Source organism: Nesoenas mayeri (genome assembly GCF_963082525.1).
Source record: "Nesoenas mayeri genome assembly, chromosome: Z".
Classification (NCBI taxonomy): Eukaryota; Metazoa; Chordata; class Aves; order Columbiformes; family Columbidae; genus Nesoenas; species Nesoenas mayeri.
This window is the reverse complement of record NC_137542.1, coordinates 49,199,443-49,214,686: the sequence shown is the minus strand read 5'-3', so window position 1 is coordinate 49,214,686 and position 15,244 is coordinate 49,199,443. Positions and strand designations below refer to the sequence as shown.

The 15,244-nt window shown below is 37.6% G+C and overlaps 1 protein-coding gene across 1 annotated transcript in view; it reads left to right on the top strand.

Annotated features, from left to right (window-relative positions):
- The window catches only part of IPO11 (importin 11), an 83,571-nt gene extending 73,431 nt beyond the window's left edge, over window positions 1–10,140 (top strand). Inside the window, exons 31-32 of the mRNA XM_080362944.1 lie at window positions 2,212–2,296; window positions 9,699–10,140. Of these exons, the coding sequence (XP_080219070.1) occupies window positions 2,212–2,296; window positions 9,699–9,863 (250 nt within the window). The 3' untranslated portion in view covers window positions 9,864–10,140. The remainder of the gene's footprint in view (window positions 1–2,211; window positions 2,297–9,698) is intronic.
- The last annotated feature ends 5,104 nt before the right edge of the window (window positions 10,141–15,244 follow it).

Below are 15,244 nucleotides of genomic sequence, written 5' to 3'. Positions count from 1 at the left end.
CAAGTCTGAGAACAGGCTTTGGCATTGTGTTCTATTTATTACTGGAGACAACATTACGGAGTCCTTTCTATTTCTAAATATGTGGCTTTACCAAAAGAGTTCTCACAGAGAAATAAATAAAACTTTGTCCTAGATAATTTCATATTTTAAGCCTGAAGACTTGTAGAGCTTGTCACTTCACTTTTCCAAGCTCTGGACATTGCTTTTGCTTCATAAAATACAGGCGAACAGAACCTAGGACATATTTCTGTGGACAGATGCTGAATGGGCTGTTTGAAAGATTCTGACATTTTGTGTTACACATTTCAACATCATCTGAATGTAAATAAAGTGAGAGCACTCATCTGAAGTTATGTGCACTAGTCTGGATTTCCACATTGAAGAAGAATGATTTAAGCCTCAACATATTCAGAAAAAAAAATTGGTTACTCCTCTGATTATCATAATATCTGATCACTGTAGAGCAGAGACTAAACAACATGTTTGTTTAGCATAGGAAAATCAAGGCTGATGTAATACAGAACTGCAGCCACTGAGGGATGAAGAGAAGGTAAACATACACAGGGAAAACTACAAGTTAAATGACGCTGTTGGCTTAAGCGTCAGCTGACCATTAATACATTTAAACTAGAAAATTGAAGAAGCTGCTGTAGTTAGAACAAGGGGATTTTGGAAGAGCCTTTCCAAATACAAATGCAAAGATAAAGGTCTCTTCTGGTTTCAGATCAGATTTGGATCAGGTTATGAAAATGGTTACACAGTGCCCTGTCTTACAACACAGAGTACACTAAGCCAGATTTCCTAGTTTTTATGTCTTGTATTGTAGTAATAATTACAAGAAAGCTTTAAAGACCTCTCAGATTTTCTGGAAAGGGGAGCTGAGTTGCAAGAAATCACACCATTTATGTGGTGAGGAGACAGTAGATTTGCTGTACTATTTTGAAATAACTAATCCCTTTGCAGGAAAGGGCTTCTCTGTTAGCATTTGACCCTTCTGCCATGCTGTTCAGCAGGTCTTTCATAGAGCTCTAAACATGTGTCAATAGAATACTGAATATATATAAACAGAGTAAGTCTGAGTATTTTTACACAAAATCACAACTTTTTTTCATTTTCGTAACTTTAAAACAAGTTATTCAACTTAGCTGCATGAACATTTCACCTGCTAATGGAATGCAGCGATTAAAACGCGCAGTAGTACAGGGCTGAAAATGAGCAATATTAAGCATCTGTCTTTGCGCTTTGTGTGGATTAAGTGTCCTTCCTGCCATGAAACATACCTAATATACAGTTGCAAGTTGCTGTCACCCAAATGATTTTTAAATCCTTTTTATTTTTAAACTAGATTTCCTGAGAAAAAAATGATAAAGTAATGGAATATTTATGTATTCTTCCAATGCAGAGAATGTAAAGTGAATGGAAAGCTTGTCTCCTGTAGGATAGCTTTCCCCTGTGTTTTTATTGAAGTTCATTCAAACTGTTACAAGAGACAGAAAAACCACTAGCATTTAAACTGTTTATTTACTATTTTCTGGTTTTATATTTACTTTAAAAATAATATGGCTGTTCCTTGTGTGTACCAGTTGAGGGTGCAGCAAAACAAAAAATAAGAAGTTTAAAGGCTTTTGCTTTACCTGCCTAGAAAAAACTCTGCAGAAGCTAAGTCATTTCTGACCACCTGAAACATTATTGTTCAGTGTCTTGCATATTTTAGAGTCTAGAACCAGTAGCAGTGACCAAATTAGTTTTCAGGTCCTCTTGTTAAAGATCTTGCAGGAAAACATGAATGCAATGAGAAATCACAGCTAGTTCTGCATGCATGTCCACCACTTTGATTTTCATGTTAATAGGATAAAGAATGCTTGTATAACACTTCCTTGGAAAGACTGGGAAGTTCTAGTTTGAAACGGTAGGTTTTTCTGTATTTATTGTTTAAACCCATGTAGTCTGTTTTTTGTATTCAGAAATGCATTTCTAAGGCAGAACTTGAGCTAAAATACAGAGGATAACTGAGATTGTTACGTGAGTATAGGTGACACAGAACATGCATTCAGGCTTCTTTAAATTCATTGTTCTCAGAAAAAAGTAACTTGCTGACAGATTGCCTGACTTTCATCAAACTCCCTTGTCTCTGTCCAGTGTTTTTAAAAGTCCTTTAAAATAATTTTTAATGGTAGTATATGGTAAAACTTTTCTTATTGCCATTCTTAGCTGCATGCTGATGTCTCATTTTGAAGAGCCCAAAGTTACAGAGGATGAGGAACCTCCCACAGAACAAGACAAAAGGAAAAAAATGGTAAGTTTTAGATCTGTTACTCAATTGAAAAGCTGATTTTGTGATTACCTTGTGTAAAATTAAAGTCTTTGCCTTTGGATTTGGTTCATCTGTTGTTCTTGGAAAATTCATCAATTGAATCAAAAAGGAAAATGCTTTGATGATGAATTTGCAGCCACAACATTTATGCTTCTGCTTTTCTTTCAAGTTTGGGAAAATGTTGCCAAAACAGACATCATCTGTTCACAAAATCTGGACATTATAAAATTAAGACATTATAAAAAGGTTTTATTGAAAAATGCAGAGAGTTAAAGCTTACTGAAATGTCATGACAGGCCAAATTTCTCATATTTAAAGGAATCTTTATTATATTGGATCATGTGTTTTACCTGAACATCTATTGATCCTGATGCTTGCATGGAATCGTGTTCTAATGTCAAGAGGTCTTAAGGAGGAGCATTTATTTAGATGAACATATCTGGATTAGGTACCATGCAATTGTGCTGCTGTCCAACCTAGTCTGTGAATGTTTCATAATTTAACTTTCATTGCAAGAGTTCAAAGAACTGGTTCCACACACAGAAGACTGCGGTGTACAAATACTGTCAAATAAAATAGAGTTTGAACTGCTTGGCATTGAGTAATTGCTAAACATGGGACTGGGTGATTGAGCAGACAGGTGTAGCCCTGTTGCACATCTGCTTCAACTGACCTACATAGAATCATAGAATTATGTTGGAAAAGACCTTTACGATCAAGTCGAGCTGTAAACCTAACACCACCAAGTCCACAACTAGACCATGTTCCTAAGTGCCACGTCTACGTGTCTTTTAAACTCCTCCAGGGACGGTGACTCAACCACTTCCCTGTGCAGCCTCTTCAAATACTTGATGACTCTTTCCATGTGGAAATTTTTCCTGATATGCCATCTAAACCTCCCCTGTTGCAACTTGAGGCCACTTCCTCTTGTCCTATCACTTGCTACTTTCGGATGAGAGACTAACACCCTCCATGCTACAACCTCCTTTCAGGTAGTTGTTGACAGGGGTAAGGCCTCCCCTCAGACTCCTTTTCTCCAGACTGAACAGCCCCAGTTCCCTCAGCTGCTCCTCATCAGACTTGTGCTCCAGACCCCTCACCAGCTTCAGTGCACTTCTCTGAAGTCACTCTAGCACCTCCATGTCTTTATTCCTTTTTGTACAAGTGGAAAAGAGTTTGGCTTTTGATAGTTTGTTTGAATTTGGATTTTTTTTTAAAGGCACTGGATGCTTTTGGTTTGTTAGAAGACTTTTCTTTTAAATATGAATCAATATATGGTTCCTTTCTAAAAAAAAAAAAAAAAAAAAAAAGAAAATGACACAAAATCTCTTGCATACTCTTCTACTGATAGTAATGCCTTAAGAGAAATTCCTAGTGTCTCTCAATTTCAGATTTAAAAATATACTAGATAGTTCTATAATTCAGTTACTCTTAAAAGCATCTCTAAGCTTTTAAATTTGGTTAGATTTTCTTTTAGCTTGCAGGCTTAAATTAAAGTCTATGTGTTTGCACAATTAAAATATCTATCCTTAGCGGTTTTGGTTAATCTTTTGACATATATATGTATACAGACACATATACATGTATCTTCATCAATAGGGATCAATATGCCTATGTATCTGTAGGGAGAGAGGTATGTTTGGTTTGTTAATCAGATCTGAAAAACACAAAGTGAATTTAAATTTAGTGCTTTCATGTTCTTAGTTTGCTTTGGGTATACTCAGATTTTATTTCTCTTTGGCTCACTAAAGTTTTAATACCTTTCTTTCAGAAATTTTCCTATTTTTACAGTTACAGGTTGCCTTCTGTAGTTTGGATATGTATTTAGGAATTTACACTTGTTAGATTTGCTATGGACTACGTTCACTGCAAACATATCAGGCAACATGAAAAGCAGGGCATGTTGGTTAATGGCCTGTATAATTCTTCCCTCCTAAATTATAAAAGGCATCGGTACAGTTTTGATGAATGCAGTCGTAATGGAAGAACTGTTCTGGCATCACTGTTTTTGCATTCTAATGCCATTCCATTGGCTTGTGTTATCGCTTGTAGTGATTAGGTCACTGTTTAGTACAGAATAATATATAATTGGTTATTGAAAAAATTGTGATTTTGGACAGTAGTGTTGTCGTAAGATGTTGAGAAAAGAGATCCACCTCATAAATATTGGTTCAGGCAACTGATAATTCCACAGATTGCCATTGATGCTGACAAGTAGAGTTTGAATGGATGGGAAATGTTTTGGGTTTTTTTTCTATAAATGCTTTGATACAAGCTTTTCTGCTTCAAATTGCTATTTACAACTACCTAGGTGGAAGATGAATTTCTTCAGTCCAGCCACAAGGTAGACTCTCATATTTTCAGTATCGGTTTGTAAAGTAACCAGATTCAAAAGCTAGTCAAATCAGGTTTTAACTGAGCAGTGTGAAGCACATTTCAGTGAAGTGTATTTCCCTGCTGACCTTTTGTTTCCTGTTTGTAGCTGTTTTGAATAAGAAGCTCTTTGAATTTTCTGGGTTTTTTGTTTAGTTGGTTGATTGGTTGGGTATTGGGTTTTTATTGGTTGGTTGGTTGAAGTTTTTTTTGACTGTTTTTTTGTGTTTTATTGGGGGTTTTTGTTTTGTTTGTGTGTGTGTGTGTGTGTTTTTTTTTCTTACTGGAAAATAGGTGTGTTTTGCTCTTCTCAGAATCAGAAACAGTTCAATTAAAGAATACTCTAGACACACACCTAAGAACTCAGCATACATACTTACATGCAAAACTATAGTCCCTGACCTGGTATTTAGAGACAATGCAGCCAGCATTAATATTGATACAGTTGTGTTTCATACTGGCCTGATATTGGATGCCCAGTGCTTAGCACGCTGGAGACTCAGTTTTCAAGAGGATGATTTTTCCTCCAAAAAGCAAACAGAATACTGAAAATATTGTACGTTTTTTATCTTATACCAGTGTGCTGGTTTGACTGAAAACGAGTTAATTTTCTTCGTGTAGTTAGAAACCTTTCTTTTTCACAGCTAGCATGCTCATTATTTGGACTTAGTGTGAGAGCAAGCAATAACACCCCAGCACAGAGTTAATGTTTTTAATTGCTCTGGTCTGACAACCAAGGACATTCCGAGTGCTCTGTCTACAGGTGTGAGGCAGCAAGGAAGGGGGAAAAGGATGGGGCAGAGCTTGACTGACATCTAGGCTGATCAATAACAGTATTCCATCCCATTGGCATCATGCTTCATATTTAATAAGAGTCGGGAGCTTCTGGTCTCTCGCTCTTTTGGGCATTCTCACTCTTGCTAGTTCTGGGACACACCTGCGGGAGTTTGGTTTGGGATGTTTAGTTTGGCCTTTTGCTGTTCTGCAGAGGCCTCTGAGCCTTTCTGTCTTTTTCCTCTTTCTTTTCTCTTTGGGATCAGCTCTTGGGACCAGGCACTGATTCCTGGGACTGGCTGCTCGGTGTGGATGGAGTTTGTTTGAAATTGCCTTGAGTATCTTTTATTTCTATTTTATATATATATATTTATTATTAGTGTATTAGTATTTTGTTGTTTTATTAAACTGTGTTTATCTCAATCCAAGTTTCTTCCTTCCCTTTTGATTCTCTCCATTATTGGGGGGGAGGGAGAGTGAAAGGGTGAGTGAGCAGCTGTCGTGGTTGTATTGATAGCTCGGTTTAAACTACGACAAAGAGTTACTATTATAACTTTTCCATAATGAAAATACAGTGAATAAAGAACACTGCTTACTATTCTTCCATACTTATGATTTTGCTTGCTTATTCAGCTAAGACTGCAGCTAATTGTCTAATATTGTCATCAAGCTAATTATACCAAGCCATTTAATGTTGGTTTTTTTTTTAGTTCTGAATATAAATTCCAAAAATGTAGAGTGAAAGGAAAGCAAATTTATTATTGTTGCAGGAAATGCTTTAATTTACTTGAAATATTTTTTACAAGAATGAAAACAAATTAGTATTTTAGCTCCTTAATTAAGTCTGAAGACTCTTAAGTTCCATTTGGCTTACAGATACTAGATGCTACTTCTAGCAGCAAGCATTAATCACGCTGCAACAGTCCCTACTGGATTACAGTGCTGCTGATTTGAACTGTGAGGAATGAGATTCTGCTTGTTGCAATAAACTAAACAAGAGTTTTTTACCATTCCTCACTTGTCCTGATAGAACATATGTTGGTTGTCATGGAGGGACCCCAAAATTAGTTTTAGGCAGACAACCAGGTCCAAACCAGGCTTTGATTCTGTCCGGGAAAGTCTGTGAAACCAATTAGAAACGGGGTTTGTACAATCAGTTAGCACTCCAGTAACATAAAATAAAGATTCAGATATCAACTTGAGGAGATTATTTGGGGTACTGCAAAATAAGAATAATGGAGATGCACAGCTTGCATACACACACTCACAAAAAACAATGAGAGTGTACTGCCACATTGGTAGATATGCAGCAGAGGTGTTTCAGTTAGTTTCCTGTCTAATGGGAAGACTACGTGTGAAGCTGATCAGTTTCACTGAAGTTTTACGAGACAGCAGGTGTGGAATTATAATACTTCTGAAATCAAAATAATTCTGTACCAAAGTTGCAGTGTATTCTATAGCCTTTTCCTTTAGCTCCTAGCATTGGGCAAATCTGGCAGCTCTATTAAAAAAATACTAAATTTGAGTTCTGTAATATATTAAGTTTTGTCATCTTCACTTTTGTTAGGTTTTTTTCACTGCTAATTACTCTTCAGTAGAATTGCAGAGCTGATTCAGAAGATTATTTGGAAACCCATTGTCACCTGCCATGAGGCACATGCTAGAGGGTTAACATGTATGAGAGGTGCTAGAGAGTGTCTCTGTAATTATTGTTGTAATAGATGCTAGAGATCGCTCAGACTTTGAGTTGCAGCAAGCTTTGCAAATAAGCAAGGATTCAAACTTTGTATTTTCAAAACAATGCAGCACTTCTTTTCAGAGTTTGAAAACAATCATTGGGGTGCTAGAACAGCATTACACATGTACTTGCATTCTAATAGCTTCTTAAAATTGGGAAGAAATTTAGACTTGAGGCTATTAGTAAACACTGACATATGAGAAATTAGAGCTTTATTTACCATTTATTTAAGTCAGCTTTTATTTGTGGGAGGGGAGCAGGTATCAAAAGAATAATATGTAATATGAAGTTGCTGTTTAGATAAATTTGTCTTGGCAAAGTAGAAAAAAGAAAGTACCTGAAGTTGATATTTTAAGGCTAATTGTTCTAAGTTCCAATTATAATCCTGAGTACTTTAACAAGGGTTTATGGTGGGGTCACATACGTCATACTTTTAACTAAATGTCTAGATTAATTGTTTTGCAGGCTATAAGGTTGTTAAAGAATGGCTTTTTGGTGGTCCTTTCAAAGGTGACTTTGTAATGCATGCCATTCATCTAGTTGCTGCTGTATTGGGATCACAAGGTTGAGAGCACTTGTCTATGGCAATTTTAATACCTGTTTTTCTGTGCAGAATTCCCTGTGGTACTTTTAAACATAACTATTTACAACAGGGGTCTCAGACCCATTTTCACCCCGTGCCACTTCAACCTCACAGTTGCCTTCAAAGGGCCAAATGTAATTTTAGGATCGTAGCTACATTTATACCCAAGTTTGACAACCCTGGTTTACAGCTATGAACTTACAGAAACTAACTACTTATAAATGTGTTATATGCCCCAAATGACAGTTGTTGGTTAACAAATGAGACTTGCTCAGAAACTGGTAGAATCTTTACTTGGCAGGACAGTCTTTTTTACCCTGTAGATTGTGCCAAAGCTGTTACAAAAGGGTATTCCTAACCTTGGCAGACCGTGATTAGAGTGACTATGGTTTAGAAATTTGAAATTGCAATTTGAAAACTCTGTTTATACTCTAGAGACCAGATTACATTTACTCAGAAAAATTACTGCAGAATACTGAAGTATTTTTACCATTACTCCTCTTTTCAAAAGAATGTAATGTTAGGAATAAGTGATGAAAAGATCATATCTTACTTTTGAAATGTAAAACAGCTGGACAGTAGGAAATTATGAAGGATCGAAGGCTAAGAAGCCAATATTAAGAATGCTGAATGAATGATTAAGAGATTTACAATATGAAAGGTGAGGTGACCATGATGAGAAAAAAGGACTTGCGATAACTAATAGAAGAAGCTAAAAAGCAGCCTGTGTTTTCTCTGGAGTTAATGAGAAATAAGACTAACTTCTCTGTTGTGGTAATTACAATGTTTTTGGATGCTTTACTCTGTCATATATATGTGTCTGTTTCAATCAGTATTTCCTCCTGCTTTAGGTATAATATTCTTTAATAAATAAGTAAATAATCTTAAGGTATAATGTCTTTCACTCCATATTAAAATTCAAATTTTTTTTGTGTGTCATGCCAAAAGGGCAGTTATGCAGTTTATATCGAAATAGCAGGATAGCAAGGTAGTATGAGCTCAGAAATCTTCTATTTTAGTAGGCTTTGAGATCCAGAATTATATTTTGTTTCCTGACCTTCCAGCATAAATAGTAGTGATGTTTGATTTTGATACTAAGAACAATGGATTTGCAGTAATTTTCTCTTTATTTCAACATCATATTCCTTTATGATGCTGCAAGCTCCATGTATCTCCACTTCCTATCCCCTTTCATCCAGCCTGCTGGGCTGAGGGGCAAGTTCTGCAGAACTATCGCTGTCCTTAGCCTGCCCACACCTGTCTTCTGATATTAAAATTAAGAATAGGTCCTCTGTCAATGTAGCCCCTTCATTTACCTCTTTTTGCTTTCATTAAGAGCCAGTTGAAATGTGGAAAATAGCAACAAATATGCTGTTGCTCCCTGCCCAAAAGAAGATTGCATAATCCAGCTGGACTGATGAGATTGTATAGCTACTAATATAGAAGTGTGTCTATTCTTTATGCATATGGACAGTTTATTTTAGCTGTTGTTTGTCATATAATCTAAACTAATTTAACTTTTTTAGTGTTTTATTTCTACACTATTAAAATATAACTGACTGTTGTTCATACCATCTCTAAAGTGCTTATCATAGTAACATCTGATGTGGTTTTTAGTAGTTACGGGAAACTCATTCAGCAGTAATTAACAAAGCAGCTTTGAAACTGTTTTATCTTATAGATATGCTACAGCAGACTGGATCCATGATTTGAGAGCTTTTCAAATAATTTTAAACTGATATTTGCTTTTGATAATAATTTGGTCTTTGCTTTACCGGAGTATTTCTTCTTGTTTCTCAAATAAGAACAATGGAAAGCAGAAGATTTCTGTCTTGAGCTGAGGTTATAAAAGATGAGTAAATCACAGAGTATTTTAAAGTGTATTATTATGTAATTTTTTCTTATATTTTCCACAGCTTGCACTGAAGGACCCTGTACACACTGTGTCATTGCAGCAGTTCATCTATGAGAAGCTAAAGGCACAGCAGGAATTACTGGGAGAGCAAGGTTTTCAGGCACTTATGGAAACCGTGGATACAGAAGTAGTTGCACAGCTACAAGAATTTTTACAAGGCTTCTAAATAAGCCGAAAAAAGATTTTGTACATCAGGTTTCACTTTCAAAAAAAATACAAAAGTAGCCTTCTATCTTGTATGGAAGAGCCTACTGAACACTGAATAAAAGTTGTGTTAAAAATAGAAATGAGCTTCTGTTGTCGCTATTAAACTGACTTTGGTAATGCTTTGCTATTTTTTAATAAGGTACTTATTATAAGGGTTTTATAATTGAAGTATCTCTTCCATGACTCCTAAGATCATGTATACTGTCTTAGATAGCACCATTTTTTTTGTATCATTACTGGCTTTTTTTGGTTCACAAAGCTATGTCATAAACTGAGAGGTCTGGAGGAACTTTGTAATGTATATTAATGAGAAGTGTCTGTTAATACAGCGGTATAATTCAGTATCAGTATCTGCTTGTCTGGATATTGTATACCTATAGCTGTCCTTCCTATTAACCATACAAGCAGAAAGAGTTAGGAAGGCAGTAAGACTGTGAGCAGAAATTTGCCTTCATGAGAGAAAGGTAATTCCCATTTCAATTGTCTCAGAGAAAAAAAAAACATAGATTGTTAATGCTTAAATTGTATTTGAAGAGGTATTATAGAATATCAATGTATATCTCTATATGAACATATGGATTGTCATTTTTATCACCAACTTCTTTATTTCTATTATGAAAAATTTCTTGCTTTTTTGAATTCCTTCTGTTGCTTTTTTTACCTGTCATAACATAGAGAAATTCCCCCAAGGTAGATTAGTAATCAATTCAATTAATTCTTGGCTATACGTGTTCTACTTAAAATTGTTGTACAGTAACGCAATTCATTGCTTTTTTTCATCAAAGGCATATAATCAGGATACTTTATAATTGTTACTGAAAAGTTTGAGCCCAGATGGTCACAGTTGAAATAATTATTTGCAAATGTGAGGCTCACTTTGAGTTTTTTTAGTTAACTGGACAGCTGCAGGAATGACAATATAAAGCTACTCCTTTCTAATGAGCCTTTGTTTTTCCTACCTTGTGGGTGGAAGGGGAGAGAAAAGTCTCTTTTTCATTTTGAGATCTTCTTTTTAAGTTCCGATCTTCGACTTTCGAAGTTGAAGTCAACTTTATTTGCTGTGCTAAGGGATGATTAAACTGTTAAGACAGATTTGATTTGTTGTTTTGTTTTGTTTTTTTTTTCCCAGAGAGGATTAGCTGTTTAAGCACACCTACATGCTTCTGATAACCTTACCAGATAGCCAGGTGATTTTAAAAATCTGAGCCTTTATCTTTACTGACCCTTCAGGGAGTAATTGTTTTTGAAATGTTCCTTCTGTTTGCAGAGTAAGCCTAACGGTTCCCTCATCCTCCCTGCGCTTCAGTGGCAGAGGCTGCAGGGGCTCTTGGCACCTCTGAATGCAAAACCTCCTCTGTACCCAGCTGCCAGCATCTGTCTCCAGAAGTTGTTTGATAACTCAGTGTTTCCTGCTTTTAACCTTGGCATAGGGAGGTTTGTTAGAAGAATTGTTGTGATTTGTCTCTTATGTGCATGACATTTCTTCAATCATTCTACCACATCAATTCTCAGAATTAAGAGTTTTGGCTGGTTATGTTTGGTACTTGCAAGGGAATGGGCTCAGTGTGCTAATGGTCCCACTGAGCTGTGAACTACCGTTACCAGAACCTGGCAGCATTTGACTGAAATTGCATTTGTTGCATAGTTAATCTGCAGACACCCTTAGCTTTTGGCTCGGTGTGAAACTAGCACAGGTCTGGTCGACCTCATTTTTTGACACTGCATGGCATGACTGTGGCATACAGAAGAACCTCAGGTTGGGAAGCAATACTCCTCCATCACCATTCAGTAAAATCACTTGTGCAGCACAGACCGGTGCACCCTGACGTTTCAGAGACAGTGAGGTCCTACCTGCGGTGTCAAGCCCTGGCCGAAAGGCAGGTGTCTGCATTTCTGCTGCATGGTTGAGCCGCCATGTTCCCTGCGCAGCGGCTTGCACAGGGCACAGCTAAGCCAGACCTGCCTGCCTGCCTCATTCGCCAAGATATTCAAGCCCCCATTACCTCATGTGGTGAAGTGTTAACTGCAGTTTATTTTAGTGTGTGGTAACTTACGTTGGTGCAGGCTCTGTCAGGAATGATGGACGTACTTTTGGCTAATAATGGCACAATGATATTGTGATTAACTTTCTGAGTAATGCCTCTGAATAAGTGTATTCATATTTATATGTGTTAGGGAACAAGTTAAATTTGCCACTAGGTCTTGAGGTTTGATTGCGGGGTGACAATAAAACTGTGCCAGATGTACTGTCAGCCCCCTTTCCCCTCGCTTCCCGCTTCAGCCCCTTCCTCTCCCCCCTTCCCACTAAGGACAGGCGATCGAGAGGGAAAGAAGGATGGAGATAAGAGAGTTGGAAAAATTAAAAATGTTTTACTAAAGCTATTGATAAAATAGAGAAAAATCATACAAAATATACAAAACCAATCTTGAAAGTCTCGACCTCAACAACTGCTCTGGCAGATGTAGGGCTGGCGCCTGAAGTCCTGAACTGGACTCTACAGCCAGTAGATTCAGTCATTCAGTAGATTCAGGATTCAGTCTGTCACTAGGGACGACTCGCAAGGTCCTCTCCTAATGTTGGCCATAAGGAAAAGGGACGAGATCCTCGTGATCTCCCACTTTTATATGAAGTATGATGTGAATGGGATGTGATACTCCATTGTCCAGTTTTTGGTCACCTGTTTCTTGTTGCCTCTCCTGCAAGACTTGCATCCATCCTTATCAGTGACCTTGCATACCATTGCTGTGTTTACCAAAACGTGTATCTGGCTTTTCAGGAAAATGCAGCTAGTAAGAAGGCTTTAGCTGACAGGCAGATTCACTAAAAGAGAAACTTCTTTTTAACAAAACCAGGACACTAGGTGTTAAGCTTTTCATGTTGGAAGATTTTACTCCAAGGCTTGGGCTATAAAAGAAAACAATTATCATCACGTAACTCCTTTGTGTGACAACCACTGTTAGCACACTGCAAAACTAGTGTCCGTCTGTGCCCAGCAGTAGTCTAGTACTGAGAAAGTGAAGAAATTTCAGATTAAAACAGCAGAAAAACGTTATCTATATAATACCTAATACATAGGATTAGATTTCCACTGGAAGGTTGTGGATTAGGACTGCAGCAAGCTTTAACCCTTTTTGTTGTTGAAATTTCTGACTTTAGCTTCTTCAGGAAGTAAGGAAACCGAATACAACAAATTGCCTGACACCAAAGCAGTAAAATACAGTTTCTGAAGTTACTGTGAAGGAGGATCTTTGATCCCGTTGCAGTTTGAGCTTTATTTTTCAAGCTAAAAAGAAAATAAATTGGGATTTTTTTTTTTTCTGCAGCACAATTAAATTTCTAAGGCTTACAAATTTTATCAGTTTCCCTTTCAAAGAAAGCAATGACTGTGACCTGAAGACAAACTTTTTCTGACTCTTACGATAGTTAAATGTCTTTTGAAGCTATGTGCTGAAAGAAACTGAGAGGACTAACTCTGCTGCTTCCATCTTCAAATAAATGAACTTGGGTGTACCGATGAAACAGATGATTTTTAAGCCTTTAGCAGCTGCCTCGGGCCTCCCTCCTCATGGCAAGCGCCTGCTGCTGTGGTGAGACCGATGAACTCCCGCCATGCTTGCAGTGGGCAGGGAAGAGGTCTTGCGCTGTCACGGTGTTCCCTGCCTCGCTGTGAGGGAGGTTGTGGCCTCGTACCCTCAGTGAAGTGATAGAGGTTTTTTGCATCATTTGTGAATAAGTCGCAGAGCCAGGCCATTTCCCCATAACCTGCTGTCATGGTGGTGCAGGCAGCATGCACGGCGCGGTGGCTGCCTGCAGGTGCTGCAATGCTGCAAGACACCCCAAGAGCCCTCTTGGAAAACTCTTCTTATTGTCAGGTGAGCAATTGCTCGCGGTGTCATTGATGGGTAGCAGGGGGTGTTCTGCTGTCTTTGCCTCAATTGGGAAGGGGTTTGATGGTTCCAGGGAAGCCTCAGCGAATTTGCAGGAGGGAACCTGGCTGCTGCAGTACTCCAGCATCTTCCTGAGGGAGTTGCTGCTGCAGTTGCTCTGAAAGCTGAATTATTCAAGCAAATACTGTCCTGAAGTCAAGGATGCTAGAGCATTAAGATTTCATCCTTGTGAAGTCTGTTTTCCAGGGTTTGAACCACATTTTTTGTTTAAAAAAGGGACCACTGTGTAGTGCATGACCCTTGGCAAAGCTACTCGTGATCCTCTGTTTTCTGGTTGGTCCCAGCAGGTGGTCAGACATCTTCTCCCAGGGCACCGGCGGTGATGGCCAAAGCCCTGAGTGGAGTCTCAGCTTGTAGCTGCAAGTTGTAACAGATGAGCTCATTTCTTTGATGGTTCATTGATAAAATCACTTCTATAGATCATATTAAGACAGACATTCTGTCAGAAACGCAGTCAATAAGATTCAATAATGTTTAGTATGCATTACTTTTTAAATTTGTATGTAGTTCCAAACTCCTTTGATACTCCTAAGTGCAGTTCATGGTGTTCTTTGAACTGCTGAACATGCCACATCTTCACTTAGCAAAAGCAGCACCTTCGTCATTAAGGTACACTTTTGACGGCTTTCCAAACTCGATTACTTGTCTTGCTTCAATGCTGCTGCTCCAAAACCCAAATGATTAATTACTAATTTTAAAATGTTCACAACTTCCATCTTACTGCTTGCTATGACTAATAATGATGACTAATCATCAAGTAATCATATTTGACTAGTCCTGTAGAAACTTTTCATAAAGTGCAATAGCCTGTTCATACCAGATTTTGCTGACTGTGAGGAAAATTAAATCAAATTAACTGCACCCAACTCCCTTTAAAAATGTATTGTGGATTCATAAGGATTGCTTAAAAATGTTACATTCTCTGCTCCCCACACTGGCTAGGCAACATTTGAGAGGCTGAGTGCATACTACTGCACTGACTAGTATACGTTACTTGCTTAAAAATATTGATCATGAAGGAATTTGTTTTCAACTTCACACAAAATAGGTGGTCAGTTTCCAAAGAGCAGTCTAAAATTAACTGAAAAGTAGCAAAAGTGAATTTGTTGCAAACAAGCAAATTCCACCACCAATACATAAATATAACTAAACCATGTCCCTTAAAAGTTGATTATACAGAATAAAATCACATCCCACATTGAGGTATGTGTCATTTCTGTAGTCAGCAGTGGATGTTGGCAGGTGGCAAAACATGTCTCCTAGGCTGGAGCTGTGCAAGTAATTGACTTTTTCACTCTCTTTCTGAAGAAGGGAAAAATGGTGGGTTGGCAGAAGTATTTTATTTGAGTCAAGGTTAAATATTGCATTTCTCTCTTTAAAATTCTTAACCTG